Below are 14856 nucleotides of genomic sequence, written 5' to 3' on the forward strand. Positions count from 1 at the left end.
TTCTCACCAAATAGATTTTCCTGGCATATTGGCTCTTTGTATAGTTAGGAATAGTGGTGTTGATATCAGATGGGGTTATGAGAGATCTGCAGTGTCTGACCACGGATTCCACTGGCATAAGGAAAATTAAAAAAACCCAACACACTAAAGTTTTGAAATCATATGCTAATAAATGCCCATGAAGTTCTAATGATGTTGTATTAAATAGTAAATGTTTTCCGGAAACAGGATATTTCAAAATACAGTTTTGGTAAAAAAAAAAAAAAAAAAAAAATTGATAGTAAAGTTCAGTTGACAGCCTGAAGACAGATATACAAGTTCCAGTAAAATTCAGGACCCCAAGGGTACCCCCAGCTCTTGAATTATTTAAAATAAACATGTAGTGTTGTAGTTAAGTTTTAAAACGGTCCCTCAAAACTGGTTATTTAAGATACAGTCATTTATGACAAATATATTTCTAGAGCTGATTTTCACCATCTCAAATACCTGCAGAAAACTGTAGCTGTGGGTGCCTAGCGGTTCTGAAAGAGTTGGTTCTCACAATCGACCCAAACCAAGGCCAACAGTTTACCTCCGTATCTTCGCGTACTTAAGTAAACAAGGAAAAATGATGTTTATGCAAGGACAGATAAATACTGTCGTGTGAGTAACAGAAAATGCTGAATCGCTTTAATTTCTATCGGTGTACATAACAACAAACACCTAAGCGATTTCTCTTTCAGAAGAAACCGCCTTTCCCTGCCTCGGGCAGCCTTCTCCCAATTCCCTACCAACCGGTTACTTTAAAGTGAGAAACTAATTTGCACCCAACCTGTGAGCGCCTTCACCTTCAGGGTAGAAGAAACACCGACTTTTAATGCATTTTTTGCAAATAAATCATTACATTTTAATCACACACGACTCTATACGGACACACTCCCGTGATTTATTATTGTTGGGCAAGTTTCCTCCTCCCCCGGCTCGAGATAACCAATTTTGCCTCCTGTGGGTGTCTTCAGCATAACTTCCCCCGATGCAGATCTGTTTACTGATTATCTGTGACGATAACGACGATTACTAAGGCAATAACACTCTTCAGTCCCCACCTTTATTGCCTTTTGGTTACAAGGAAATCAAATAATCAAACAAGCAGAACCAACACCAAACAAAACATTGGCGGCGTGACGATCGATTCCCTCGGCACTCCTATCGCCTGGTAGCCCCATCGATGCGCTCGAAAGCTCGGCTGGCGCTGCCTGGCGCTGGAACCAGGAAGGCGGTGAGCTTAAACTGAGGCAAGTGCGGAGGACGCCGGCGGCGCCCCGGTCTGAAGAGACGTTCCCAGGTTTGCGGCGCTTGCAGGTCCACGGGAGGCGTGATCCCGAAGGCTGGGAGCCAGGTGATGCCCTCTTCCCGGGCCCGGGAGGAGGCTCCCACGCCTGCGGGGTTCCGAGGCCCTGCTCCGGCGTGAGGCCGCGTGAGGCGGCGCGGGGCCTGCCGCAGTCTGTCCGGGAGGCTGCGGGGTGTGGGCGACTGTCCGGAGGCGCGCCGAGCGGCGCAGTGCGCATGCGTCTCGCACCTGGCGGTTTCCGACCCCGCTGGTCGGAGTGGGGGCCGTAGGTGCTTGTCCGCTATGGGGTGGCGCGAGGTCGCAGGCCTCTCGCTAGGCCCTCAGTCTGGAGGTGGTGAGAGAGAATTAGGCCACTTTTCCTCCCCTTCCTCGCTCATCCCCAACCACCGCCCCCCCCCCCCCCCCCCCCCGTCGCCCCGTTGATCGCTGCTTTGGGGTTTATGGGCCGGTTTTGGCAGTAAGGGCTGGGTGCTTTGTCACTAGGTCTAGGTAAGGTGCTGGGCGGGAGACCGCAGCCTGGCGCACCCTGCCCCACCCACTGCACTGTGTCCACTTCAGATACCTCCTTGCCTCCAGCCGGCCTCCCCGCCGCGCCCCCGTCGTTCCCGGGTCGCGGCTGCGGGCCGAGGGGGGCGGGGCGGGTGAAAGGCTTCCCCGCGCACCCTTCCCTGACCTCAGGACTTGTGGCCTTGTGCTCCTCGACCAAGAGCACATGTCACTTTAAACGGCTTACTTTGGTGAGAGGTCATAATGCACTGGTACACATGTTGGCTGCTCTTGATTTTAGGTCAGTTTAAGATAATTTCTCTCTCAGAGGTTATATATCTTTAAATGTACACTGGAAGCCTAATAGTTTTTTGTGTTTTTTTGTGGGTTTTTTTTTTTTGCATCTTCAGAATGAGTGACCTATTTGTGAATCAACTAAACACGTCCTAGGTAGTTAAGTTAATTCAAGTGTCTTGTCACAAAAAAGTATTCAAGTTGTCATCTTTGAACTAAGTGAAGGACATATGTAGAGTTCCCAGGTTTAAGGATTGGAGCAGGTGATACAGGTGCAACCTTGTGGGGAAACTGGGTATCCTTTGAGAGCCCCTCTAGTCTTAGAGTATGTAAATATTCACTTTGTTTGCAGGCAAAGGAGATTTCCTGCTAAGTGGTACCACTTTTATTACTGTACATTCTTCAGTAAGAGAGCTAAAAATGTTTGAAACTGAAAAACATAAAGGCAGCTGGCACCTTACCAACTTGACCAGTCTCAGGAAAGAGTTGTGTTATGAGTTGGAAACCTTCTGTAGTTATAGTAGATTGTTATAGTAGATGTATAAATATATTTTCTGCTTTCATATTCAAACCATTGGGGGAAAGTCCCATGACCAATAATGCTTGAAAAAAAAAAAGATATGCTAGTCTGTAAATTTTTAGTTGTGGGATGAGCGTTTTTACAGTTCTCTATCTCTTTGGAGTTTTGCTTTGTTAGGCTTGTTAAACTAGAATTTTACTTCAGTTCTTACTGCCTTTGCATGATTCTATACTTATTTATGGTCTTCTTATGCTAAATGGTATTAACCCCATTTTTGCTTTTCTCTATCTCTTTGAGGTGGATTTTCCATTGAAATGACTGCTCTTTTTTCTTTTTTTTCGCAATTAGTATATCAAACTACAAAAAAATTGTAGTTTGATATACTAATGAATGAGTAGTAGAGAAATAATTATAAACTGTCATGTCCTCTAGGAATCTTTGTCCTCTCTAACTGCCTGTTTTTTGAAAAAGATAACTGTTTCTTGTACCTTTATTAATAACCAGACAAAGGAATTCCTTGTGTGTGCCTTTGAGCTCTCTTTTGAATGACCACTTCTTGGCTCCACATCTTCCATCAGTCACCTAAAGTTTGCAATAAGATCTTTTTGTAAATTGATGCCCTATTGTAGTCATTACCTGTCTTGGCTTCAGTTCTGTAGTAGAAGTAGTTGGGTAAGGTTTGCAACCATGAGACTCAACCAGGACATACTAGAGACTAGAGTGAGAACAGAAAACCAAGAGCTGTAGTTCTGTCCCTATGCTTTTTCTGTTTACAGATAGATTGAAAAATTGTTAGCTTGTGGGATTCCTAAAAATCTGTACTCAGTCATCATTGCCCTTACCAGAAAAAGCTATTAATGTGTCTTTTCATGCACTGTACCTTACCAAGGGACTTAAATATAAAGAGTTCTTTCTTACTAGGAATGTGGAATATAATTGACCACCATGACTTCAATGAGCAAGTATATTCAACTATATGCTAGGGACATTGTGGAAATTCAGAGGTGAGTATATGTCTAGGGTGATGAATAAGAGTTCAATACCTGTCATTGATAGAGAAGACAAATTTGGATCTACCTCTGATTTGCTCTTAGTGTTCACTTCCTTTTCTAAATAAATATTTGAAATTAACTGTAATAAAGAAATATGGTGGCTTTTTGCTTTCTCTTACTGAGATTAATTAGTACTTCAGTGTAAATTTTCTGAAATGTAAATGTATTTCTTGAAAAATTTATAGTTTTGGGACAGTGGTTTTTAAACCTTTTTTATTTGGCTCCTAGAAGAAAGGAATTTGTACCTCCCACTAACTTTTCTAGGTTAAATGTAATCATTCTATTATGGATGCATTATGTTGTTTGAAATTAAAACAAAGAAAAATTTAAATTCCCCCTCTCCTCTTGGTCACCAACAAGCTACGTAATTAGATGTATGTCCTTTTCCCCCCTACTTCTTCTTTATGCCTCACATAGGGACTTAATGAGCTGGACAAGAATGGAGAATGGAAACAACTATAGCTACCTTAGAGCAATGGTTCTCAAACTTTTTAGTTTTAGGATCCCTTTACACTGTTACAAATTATTGAGGACCCCAAGAACTTTAATCTATGTGGGCTGTATCTGTAAATATTGCTTTACTAGTAATCAAAACAGAAAATTTTGTAATATTTATTATTCCACTTAAAAATAATAATAAACCCATTATATGGTAACACAGATAACAAATTTGATATGACAAATAATTTTCAAAACAATATTCTTAGTGAGAAAAATGGCATTATTTTTCACTTTTGCAAATCTCTAATGTCTGGCTTAATAGAAAACAATTGGATTCTTATTATCTGCTTCTGTATTCAGTCTATTGTGATGAGTTGTTTTGATTGAGTATATGAAGAAAATTTGTATTTACACAGATATGGTATTGGAAGAACTATTTTTTAAATTAAGGTATAGTTAATACATAATATTATATTAGTTTCAGGAAAAAGTAGTATTTTATTACCCTTTTCAGATAATTCTTTGATATTACACCAAAACTTGACAAGTTGTCGTTTCTTAAAGGTTGGTTGTAATGTGGTATTTGAAACTGTATCAGTGATCTTTTCATACTTTATCACATTAAAAGCTATTAGTTTGTCTTGCACTGTGAATGGATTTTTTACCCATGCATGATTCTGTGACATCATGAATTGACCTGCTGGAAAATACTGGTTCTTTGAGTTACGTATATCTTCCCAATATTGATACCCTTTGTTATGTAATATATTTTTTAAAAATCACATTTGTTAATATTACTCCTGATCTCATCACAGAAATCTTTAGGTCCTGGGAAGCTATCAGTCTCATGGTAGCAGATACAAGTTATCCAAAATTCAGATTTTGGCTTGAGAGCTCAAATTTTATCATTGGCAATAAATATTGTTAGTTTTCCTTGAAGCAAAAGACTCTATTCACTTTGAGAAAATGTCTCCCAAATATGCAAGTCTGAACAATCATAGTTCTTTAAAATAAAAATTGTGTTTCATGATAAGAGCAGCTAGTTCAACTTGCAATTCAGTTCCACCAATGCCTTTTCTCAAGATAACCTTCATTGTTCAGTGTGCAGCAGCAGTTATGTGTATTTCCCATTTTATCACACAGAATATTAAAAGATCTGTGCTCAAGGGTTGAAATTTAATAAAATTAATGATTTTTACTGCTTTATCAAGGATCTTCTTTTTTTTAAAATCCTCACCAGAGGATATTTTTTCCATTGCTTTTTAGAGCGAGTAGAAGGGGGGGGAGGGACATCAATGCCAGATAGAGCCTGCAGCTGAGGTACGTGTCCTTGAGCAGAATTGAACCCAAGACACTTCAGTCCTTGGGCGGAAGTTCTAACCACTGAGCAAACTGGCTAGGGCTCAAGGACATTTTTTTTTTTTTTTTTAATATATCTTTTATTGATTTCAGAGAGAGGAAAGTGGAGGCAGAGAGATAGAAACATCAATGATGAGAGAGTCATTCACTGATCAGCTGCTTCCTGCACGCCCCCAACTGGGGATCGAGCCCACAACCCAGGCATGTACCCTGACTGGGAATTGAACCCCAATCACCTGGATCCTAGGTCGACACTCAACCGCTGAGCCATGCCTGGCAGGGCAAGGACATTCTTAAGTGAACAAGTGAAGTGCCCTTTTTTTTTTAACTATTGCTATGAAGAATGCAATGACTGCTAGTATAGTTTGGTGCCATTGTCTTGGTTCCACTAGCAGTTTTGCCTACTGTTATTTTTACATCATCAGTGTAAAAGTCAACACTGAAAAAAGTAAGTCATGTTTTAGTATTATAATGAGAATAGTTTTGACCTCTTGGATCCCCTGAAAGGGTCTCAGGGGTCCTTACGGGTCCTACAGATCCCATTTTCAGAACTGCTGTTGTATTAAGCTCCTTGAGGGCAAGGATTTTTGTCTCTTGTTCACTGATAACTTTCCTTATAACTAGGCTTGCTATCATCTTGGGATGTTTTGCCTATCTCTAGTGTTAGATAACTTTTTTTTTTTTAAATATATCTTTATTGATTTCAGAGAGAGGAAGGGAAAGGAAGAGAGAGAGTTGAAACATCAATGATGAGAAAGTTGTCATTGATCAGCTGCCTCCTGCATGCCCCCGACTGGGGATCGAGCCCACAACCCGGGATGTGCCCTGACCAGGACTCGAACCTTGATCTCCTGGATCCTAGGTCAGTGCTCAACCACTGAGCCATGCCGAGTGGGCTAGATAACTTATTTTCTGAATCTGGCTTGTCTTTGTTGGTTTACTGTCTGCTTTTGGTGCAGTGTGAGGTATAATTTTGGGACTTTGCGTATCTGAAAATGTCTTTATTCTGATCTCATATTAGATCAGTAATTGGGCTGGATATAGATTCTAGGTTGAAAAGCATTTTTACTTAGAATTTTGAAGGCAAGTCTCCATTGTTTTTGATATTGCTGTTTAGAAGTCTTATGCTTTTCTTACGATTCCCCCATTTTTTTTCCTCTTTAGAAGTTTCTGGGGTTTTCTATATCTTTCTGGTGTCTGAATTTTTATGAGATATGTCTGGTGTATGTCTTTTTTAAATTCATTGTTCCGGGGACTTTTTACCTCCCATTTTTAATATCTTTCTTACTACTTTCTGTGAGTCATCTGAACCTACCGTCTAATCCTAGTGTGTGTGTGTGTGTGTGTGTGTGTGTGTGTGTGTGTGTGTATGTTTACAAATTGTCATTTGTTTAAATTTCAAGCTTTTGCTCCTATTTTATGGATGTTCCTCCTATTTTTGCTTGTTGGATCCTCTTCTCATATGTTTCTGAGGAAATAACTGTGATATTTTCCTTGAAATTTCTTCTGCATGTTCCTGGTTTACGAGTTGCTTTTTTTGTTTCTGTCTCTTTTGATGAAGGATCTCATCATGTGATTGGTTATCCTTTTTTTTGTTGTTTTTTTTTGGTATATATCTCTAAAAAGTTAACAGAAAAATAGTTTACAGAAAAATGTTTAAGGTTTGGGCTTATTAACTGGAGGGCTTGGTTATAGGGTGATTGGGTGAGGGGCTGGCCGTTTTTTGGGGGGGGGGCAAGTACCTTCAAATACTTACAGTATATGTTTTTCAGCTACTGTTCAGTTTTTGCATAGGTGAATCCTCGGCCAGAAATCTTGGATCCAAGCACACAGAGGGCTGCAGTATTTATCACTAGTTGTAGCCTTCCATGTAATTCTTTTAACTTTTAGTTTAGCATCTCTCTGCCCTCATTTACTGTGCCCCTGGACCTGGTGTTTTATTGTTTCATCATTTTTCCAAAATAAATAATCTCTCCTGGGATTTGGGAAGAGTAGTCATCTGTTTGGGTTGGATGGGGAAGAGGACCCAGGAGATTATTACTTTTATAGACTTTTCAACTAGTTTCCTTGTTTTTTAGTTCCATGCATCGTTGTCCCCACTGTGGTAACTGATATCTTAATTTCCTGATCCTTTCTGATTTTTGCTATGTAAATTCGCTTTTCTCATGTTGGAATTTTCTGTAGTTGCTTGGTATTCAGCTCTTGTAGTTCTAAGTCTTCCATCTGTTTTTCATTTGCTAAAAATTTGTTGATGTATCTTGTCTACTGTTCCTGCTGTCTTCTCTTCTAGTCTGTGTATCCTTGTGAATTTATACTTTTCTGTTCTTTTATTCTCACTTTAGGTGTTTTTTTGTGTGTTTTTTTTTAAACAAGATAATGAGAACATAAAAGCTCATGTTAAATGATTATTTGTGGGTAAAGAAAAATTTTAACTGCTTGAAAGTGAAAACAAGAATGGGAGGAAAAGCCAGGAAATAAGAAAACTTAGATGATCATTATCACAATTATGTACAAATTTCTTAATGGAAATACATGCATACACACACATACAACCACAGACACACACGTGCTTATATATAATGGATATATGAATATACATGTGAATATTATATACACATACATTTAAATATATGTATATATGTACATATATACTGTGTATGTGTATAATTTCATATCATAGTATTTTGAAACTGGAAAGGATCATGGTGCCTTTTTATCCAGAGCAGTTTCATTCTTCAATGAGAAAACTGGCTTAGATATGCTAATGATTTGCTGAAAGTTTTAAAATCAACTCTTCCCAATGTTTTGTTGAACAATGAAATGTTAGAAATGTGACCATCGTGGAGGTTCAGAACTATATTTAAGCCTAATTCTGGCTCTAGGTAAATGGCATAAAGTTTTGAATCCTAACAGCAGTTTCCAATTGGAGTCAGGGAGTCACCTGACAGTTCTGAAAACACAGCTGTAATTTAACATAGTGCTTTGTTTATAGTAATGATATATAACTTATTTTGAATAAATATTAAAGGAAAGTGAGATTTTTATTTATCTGATCCATTAACTACTTATCTTAACCATTACATAGGATGGATCTTGCTTTTATGTGACATTGAAAGATATCTAATAACTATGTCAGTAAAAAAAAAAAAAGATTGCATGTCAGAATCTAAAGGCTAACTTTGAAGTAAGTTGAGTAAGTTTCTTATTAGCTAAGATAATTCCTTAATTTTAGTTGCGAAATCCTAAAAATCCTAGAAGACATAGGCAGTAAAATCTCAGACACCTCACGTAGCAATATTTTTGCCCATATGTCTCCTAGGGCAAGGGAAACAAAGGAAAAAATAAACAAATGGGATCAAACTAAAAAACTTCTGCACAGCAAAAGAAACTGTCAACAAAATGAAAAAGGAACCCACTCTTTGGGAGAACATATTCCACAATGATACATCTGATAAGGGGCTAATTTCCAAAATATGTATAAAACTCATACAACTCAACACCAGGAAGACAGTCCAATTAAAGATGGGCAAAGGACCTGAATGGACACTTCTCCAAAGAGGACATACAGATGGCCAAGAAACATATGAAGAAACGCTCAATGTCACTTACCATCAGAGATATGCAAATGAAAAGCACAATGAAATATCACCTCACACCTGTCAGAATGACTACCATCAGTAAATCAACCAACAAATGCTGGCAAGGATGTGGAGAAAAGGAAACCCTAGTGCACTGTTGGTGGGGATGCAGACTGCTGCAGCCACTGTAGAAAGCAGTATGGAGTTTCCTCAAAAAATTAAAAAATGGAACTGCATTTTGACCCAGTGACCCCACTTCTGGGAATATATCCTAAGAATCCCAAAATACCAATCAGAAAGAATATATACACCACTGTGTTAATAGCAGTATTGTTTACAACAGCAAAAATCTGGAAACAGCCCAAGTGTCCATCAGTAGATGAGTGGATAAAAAAACTGTGGGACATATATACCATGGAATACTACGAGGCTGTAAAAAGAAAGGATCTCTTACTTTTTATGACAACATAGATGGACTTGGAGAGTATTATGCTAAATGAAGGAAGCCAGTCAGAGAAAGACAAATACCGTATGATCTTACTGATATGTGGACTCTAATGCACAGAATAAACTAATGAACAAAATAGAACCAGAGACATGGATACCTGGTACAGACTGACAGACATCAGAGGGGAGGTGGGTGGGGTGGATGGTATGAAAGAAGGTGAAGAGAATAGCCAAATAACATATGCATAGCCCATGGACACAGGCAACAATGTGGTGAGAGCCAGAGGGAGGGGAGGGGTGGGTCTGGGTGGAGAGGGGCAAAGCGGGAGGGAAATGAGGAACATCTGTAATAATATCAACAATAAAAATAAAATATAATTTAAAAACACAGCCTGGCTGGGCATAGCTCAGCAGTTGAGCATCGACCTAGGATCCAGGATATCTCGGTTCAATTCCTGGTCAGGGCATATGCCCAGGTTGTGGGCTTGATCCCTGGTCGGGGGTGTGCAGGAGGCAGCCGATCAGTGACTCTCATCATTGGTGTTTCTATCTTTCCCTCTCCCTCCCTCTCTCTGAAATCAATAAAGACATTAAAAACACACACACACACAAACCCCTTTAAGTTCTATTTCTGTACATTTTTTCCTTTTGTATACTAAATGTACAAACATTACCATAGCCATATAGAAGAAAATAGTTTAAAAAATATATATTGCCCAGTTTCATCACTTAAATATCAATTTTTATTTTTGCTCTTATTTATATGTATATATTTTTAAAAATTATAGTCTCTGTAGATACAGTTTTAATAATGGTCTAATGGATATCTTTGTGATTATATCTTTTTTTTAAGAAAAACTTCTCAGATATATTCTTAGAAGTAGAATTGCTTTGTGAAAAAAGCATCAACATTTTTTATGACTTTATTTAAATTGCTAATTGCTTTTTGGAAGGAATATACCCAGCACTTCATATAGGTATAACAATGTGAAGAGTTGACTGACTTCACAGTAACCTCATCAACTTTGGTACTTAAGTTAACATTTCTTCCCTCAAATTTCACAATGATGATAGTATATTATTTCACATTGTACTCTGTGGATGACTAATGAGTTCTTATCCATTTAAAAATTTAGAATTTTCAGTTAGAGAAATGTAATTCTAAGATAGTAAAATATGCTTTATCTTCAGGGAATGTGAAAGATAAAGGATTAGAAAGTTGATCCCTAATCCAAATATTATGTAATTAATCATAAATGCAACTTAAAATATAAGAAAATTGTTATAATGAGCTGTCATCAGGATTTTGTCCTCAAATGTAGGACAAATATAAGTTGTTCATAAATTTTAAAAACAGTTCAGTTATAAAAACAAAACTATTAGAGCTGTTTCTCATATTCTTGTCAAGTCATGTACATTTAAAATTCTACTTTAAAATTTTTTGCAAAGTTTTAAAAAAAATTACTAAATTTCATCCATGGTGCCATATGTTAGTAATAATTTTCTTTGAATTTAAACTTGTAGAAATGGGACGCCGTTCATCAGACACTGAAGAAGAAAGCAGAAGCAAGAGAAAAAAGAAGCATCGTAGACGGTCATCTTCAAGTAGTTCTTCAGATAGTAGAACATACAGCCGAAGAAAAGGTGGAAGGAAATCAAGGTCAAAGTCAAGATCTTGGTCCAGAGATCTTCAACCTCGCTCACATTCTTATGATAGAAGGTGATTTTCATAATTTTTACTTACATAGTATTGAGTTTACATTCTTTAGTGTTCTTATATTTTCGTGCTTTTAATCTTTCCGGGTAAAAGATTTTTCTTTTAGTAGTTATATATATATGAGGGTTAAGTCCCAACCCAGAGGTGTTTTTTTTTTTCTTTCCAGGCCCATCCCATGGGTTCAGTGCCTTCCTCCTTTGTCTATTCTTTGTATACAAGTAGATAAACTAGTATAGTTCTCATACTATATTTTCTGATAATATTTGGAAGGATTGCATGCTACTTAACACCCCTAATGTTTTAATTTGTAGCTGATTAAATCACTAAATTATGAAATCAGTCATCTGACTGTTCAAGAGCAGTAACATTTTATCTCTTTTTGCTTTTAGGAAGGTATAAGACAGTAAAAATGAGACGGTTCTTTAGAATCTAGATGATTTCTCCTTAATGCTCATACAAATTTTTTTATAGCAATGATACTTAATTATATTTTGTTTCAGACGCAGGCATCGATCAAGCAGTAGCTCTTCTTACGGCTCTAGAAGAAAACGAAGTCGAAGTCGTTCAAGGGGTCGAGGGAAATCCTATAGAGTTCAGAGGTCTAGGTCAAAAAGCAGAGCAAGAAGGTATGCCATATCAGATGTTTATTGCTTTGTAACACACTATCCCCAAATTTAGTGACCTAAAGCAACAATCTCTTATTTTCTCATGATTTTACGATTTTGACTGAGCTCAGCTGGCAGTTCTTCTATTCTCTTCTGGGTCACTCCTGTGGTTGCAGTTATCTGATAGCTTGACTGGAACTAGATGATCCAGTGTGGCCTCACTCAGGCATTTGGTGCTGGCTTTTGGGTATTGTCCATGGTGCTTTAGTTCTGTGGCTTCTCATCCTCCAGTAGGATAGGCTGGGCTTTTTCACATGATGGGGGAAGAGACTAAGAGCAGAAGCTGCAAGAGTCTAGCCTCAGAAATAACCCAGTGTGATATGGAGTAAATGTTTGTGTTCCCCCAAAATTTGTATGTTGAAGTCCCAATACCCAAAATAACCATATTTGGAGATAGGGTCTTTATGGAGGTAATTAGGGTTAAATAAGGTCATAAGGATAGGGCCCTAATCTAATACGCCGCCTGGTGGTCTTACAAGAAGAGAGAGAGAGGGAGCTCTTGCTCTCTATTTAAGTGTGAACGCAGGAAAAGACCATGTGAGGACACAGTGAAAAGTCAGCTATCTACAAGCCAGGAAGAGCCCTTACCGTGAACCAAATCAGCTGACATCTTGATGTTGGACTTAGAGCCCCTGTGAGAAATAAATTTCTGTTGTTTAAGCTGCTCAATCTGGTATTTTATTGTAGTAACCTGAATTGACTTATGCACGTTGTCACTCCACCTGTGTTTTCTTGCTGTGCTCAGGGTCAGTAATACAGAGAATAACCTATCTGGAAAGAGTTGTATATTTTGGGCAATGGTTGAAAATATAGTTCAGTAGAATGTGGACCATGGTATTGAGGGACTTGGTAAAAGTAGGCATTCAGAAGTTATTGAAAATTTTTGAGCAGAAGAGTGTTAGGATAAACACAGGAGTTTAGTAAGATCAGCTTCTTTTCTCTGCTTAGTTCTTCTATTAGGGTCTAGTTGTGGGGGTATATTAGCAGCCTGATTTTGTTATCTTGGCATAAAATATTATAAATCTCTCTGAATCTGAAGTTGGATAATGGTAATAAAGTCCAGATGTTTAGCTTTTCTGACCTTGTAATATTTGGACTCAGTCTCCTCTCCTTAGTACACACTCCATGAATAAACCACTCTGTACTATATGCCTTTGTTCTCTATACATATCCATGAGTTGCTAACTTGTTTCTTAGAGCATGCTTTCAGTTTCCTGTAACCTTTAATTCTCTCCTTCCATAAGTCCTTTTTTGATTTTTACTTTTTCACTTCTAAGTCAAATTTAATCCATCCTTTCTCTCACCCACCATTACATGTGGCTCCTAATATATAAGTTATATTATGCATATTATGTCTTTGTTATATTCATATATTATAAACTGTTATGGGGAATCTCCTGGTACCTAGTATAATGCCTTGTTTTGTAAACATGCCTGGACTGGGTCATTAATTGGGGAAATGAAGTTAGGTAGAGAGCTAGTTTTTGTAGTAAGGGAAAGTTTTATTGTTTATTGATTTTTAGAAGGAAAGCTTTATTTTGCGTGTATTGATTTGTCTAAAAGGGAGCTGATTACCAGAAAACAAGGTCAGTTGAAATTTCCTATCACATGGGAATAGACATTATATGGGAATAGAAATAATAATCTATGCTTTTATATGTCTTTTTCAGGTTATGGAGTATTTTCACACACCCTGAATCAGTCAGTCAGAATTTGATTAGGAAAACAAGCCACTGAATTCCAAGCAATAGGACTGTAACACAGGGAATTAAAGGCCCACACAACCTTTCGAGGGGCTCAGGGAATTAGGGAAGCTGTCACTGATTATTTTAGCCTGATGCATTGAAGCTGGTTGTTTTCTCAGAAGTCACTGGAAATCTTAGAATTCTCTAGGTTTGTAGCAACAGAATGGGTGGTTCTCGAGAAACTACCCACCTAGAGGCTGCTTCTCTGCCCAACTATATACCTACAACTACCTCCAGAGGAAATATGGAAATGTTAATTTCTTTTCCTTCGCAATGCAAGGGAGAACTTAAAAGTAATGACGGTAATGTCTAGTCAACAACACACTATCCAGCATTAGTAACCTGAGTTTTATAGCTATGTCATGCTCTCTATTCTGTTCCATTTGTCTATGTGTCTGTCTATATTCCAGCATCATACAGTTTTGATTACTGTAGCTTTGCAATATATTTTGAAATCAGGAAGTAGGTATGAGGCCTCCAGCTTTCTTCTTTCTCAAGATTGTTTTGGTTATTTAGGGTCCTTTTAGGTTCCATATAAATTTTAGAATTTTCTATTTCTGAAAAAAAATGCCATTGGGATTTTGATAGAGATTACACCGATTCTATAGATAATTTTGGTAATATGGACATTTAAACAATATTAAGTCTTCCTAAGCCATGAATATGGGATGTCTTTCCATTTATTTCTATCATCTTTAATTTCTTTCATCAGTGTTTTGCAGTTTAAAGTGTACAAGACTTTTGCCTCCTTGGTTAAGTATATTCTTAAGTATTTTGTTCTTTTAATGCTCTTGTGAGTGGGATTGTTTTTTAATTTCCTTTTTGGATCGTTCATTGTTAGTGAATAGAAACTCAACTGGTTTTTGAGTACTGAATCTGTAATGTTGAATTTGTTTTTAAGTTCTAACAGTTGTTTGTGTGTGTGTGTGTGTGTGTGTGTGTGTGTGTAATCTTAGAGTTTTCTACATGTAAGATCATGTTATCTATAAACAGAAATAATGTTACTTCTTCCTTTCCAATTTGGATGCCTTTTACTTGTTTACTTTTTGTTGACCTAATTGTTCTGGCTAGGAATTCCAGTTCTGTGTTGACTGAGTGGCAAGTGTCAGTATACTTGCCTTATTTCTGAGGAAAAGCTTTTGTTTTTTTACTGTTGAGTATGATCTTAGCTCTGGACCCCTCCTGTGCTGCAATACTTCTATTCCTAATTTGTTGAGTGTTT

General features: G+C 37.7%; 1 protein-coding gene across 5 annotated transcripts in view; it reads left to right on the top strand.

Moving 5' to 3' along the window:
- The window catches only part of RSRC1 (arginine and serine rich coiled-coil 1), a 288784-nt gene that overhangs the window by 2760 nt on the left and 271168 nt on the right, over positions 1-14856 (top strand). Inside the window, exons 1-3 of one of the 5 annotated variants that reach the window (XM_081139156.1) lie at positions 1150-1378; positions 11032-11227; positions 11725-11850. In XM_081139156.1, coding sequence (XP_080995282.1) covers positions 11034-11227; positions 11725-11850 — 320 coding nt within the window. In that variant the 5' untranslated portion in view covers positions 1150-1378; positions 11032-11033. Of the gene's footprint in view, positions 1-1149; positions 1379-3551; positions 3635-11031; positions 11228-11724; positions 11851-14856 lie in introns of those variants that run through there. The other 4 variants (XM_081139153.1, XM_081139154.1, XM_081139152.1 and 1 more) reach the window with 4 other exon arrangements.

This window comes from Miniopterus schreibersii, assembly GCF_964146895.1.
Source record: "Miniopterus schreibersii genome assembly, chromosome: 5".
NCBI classification, from domain to species: Eukaryota; Metazoa; Chordata; class Mammalia; order Chiroptera; family Miniopteridae; genus Miniopterus; species Miniopterus schreibersii.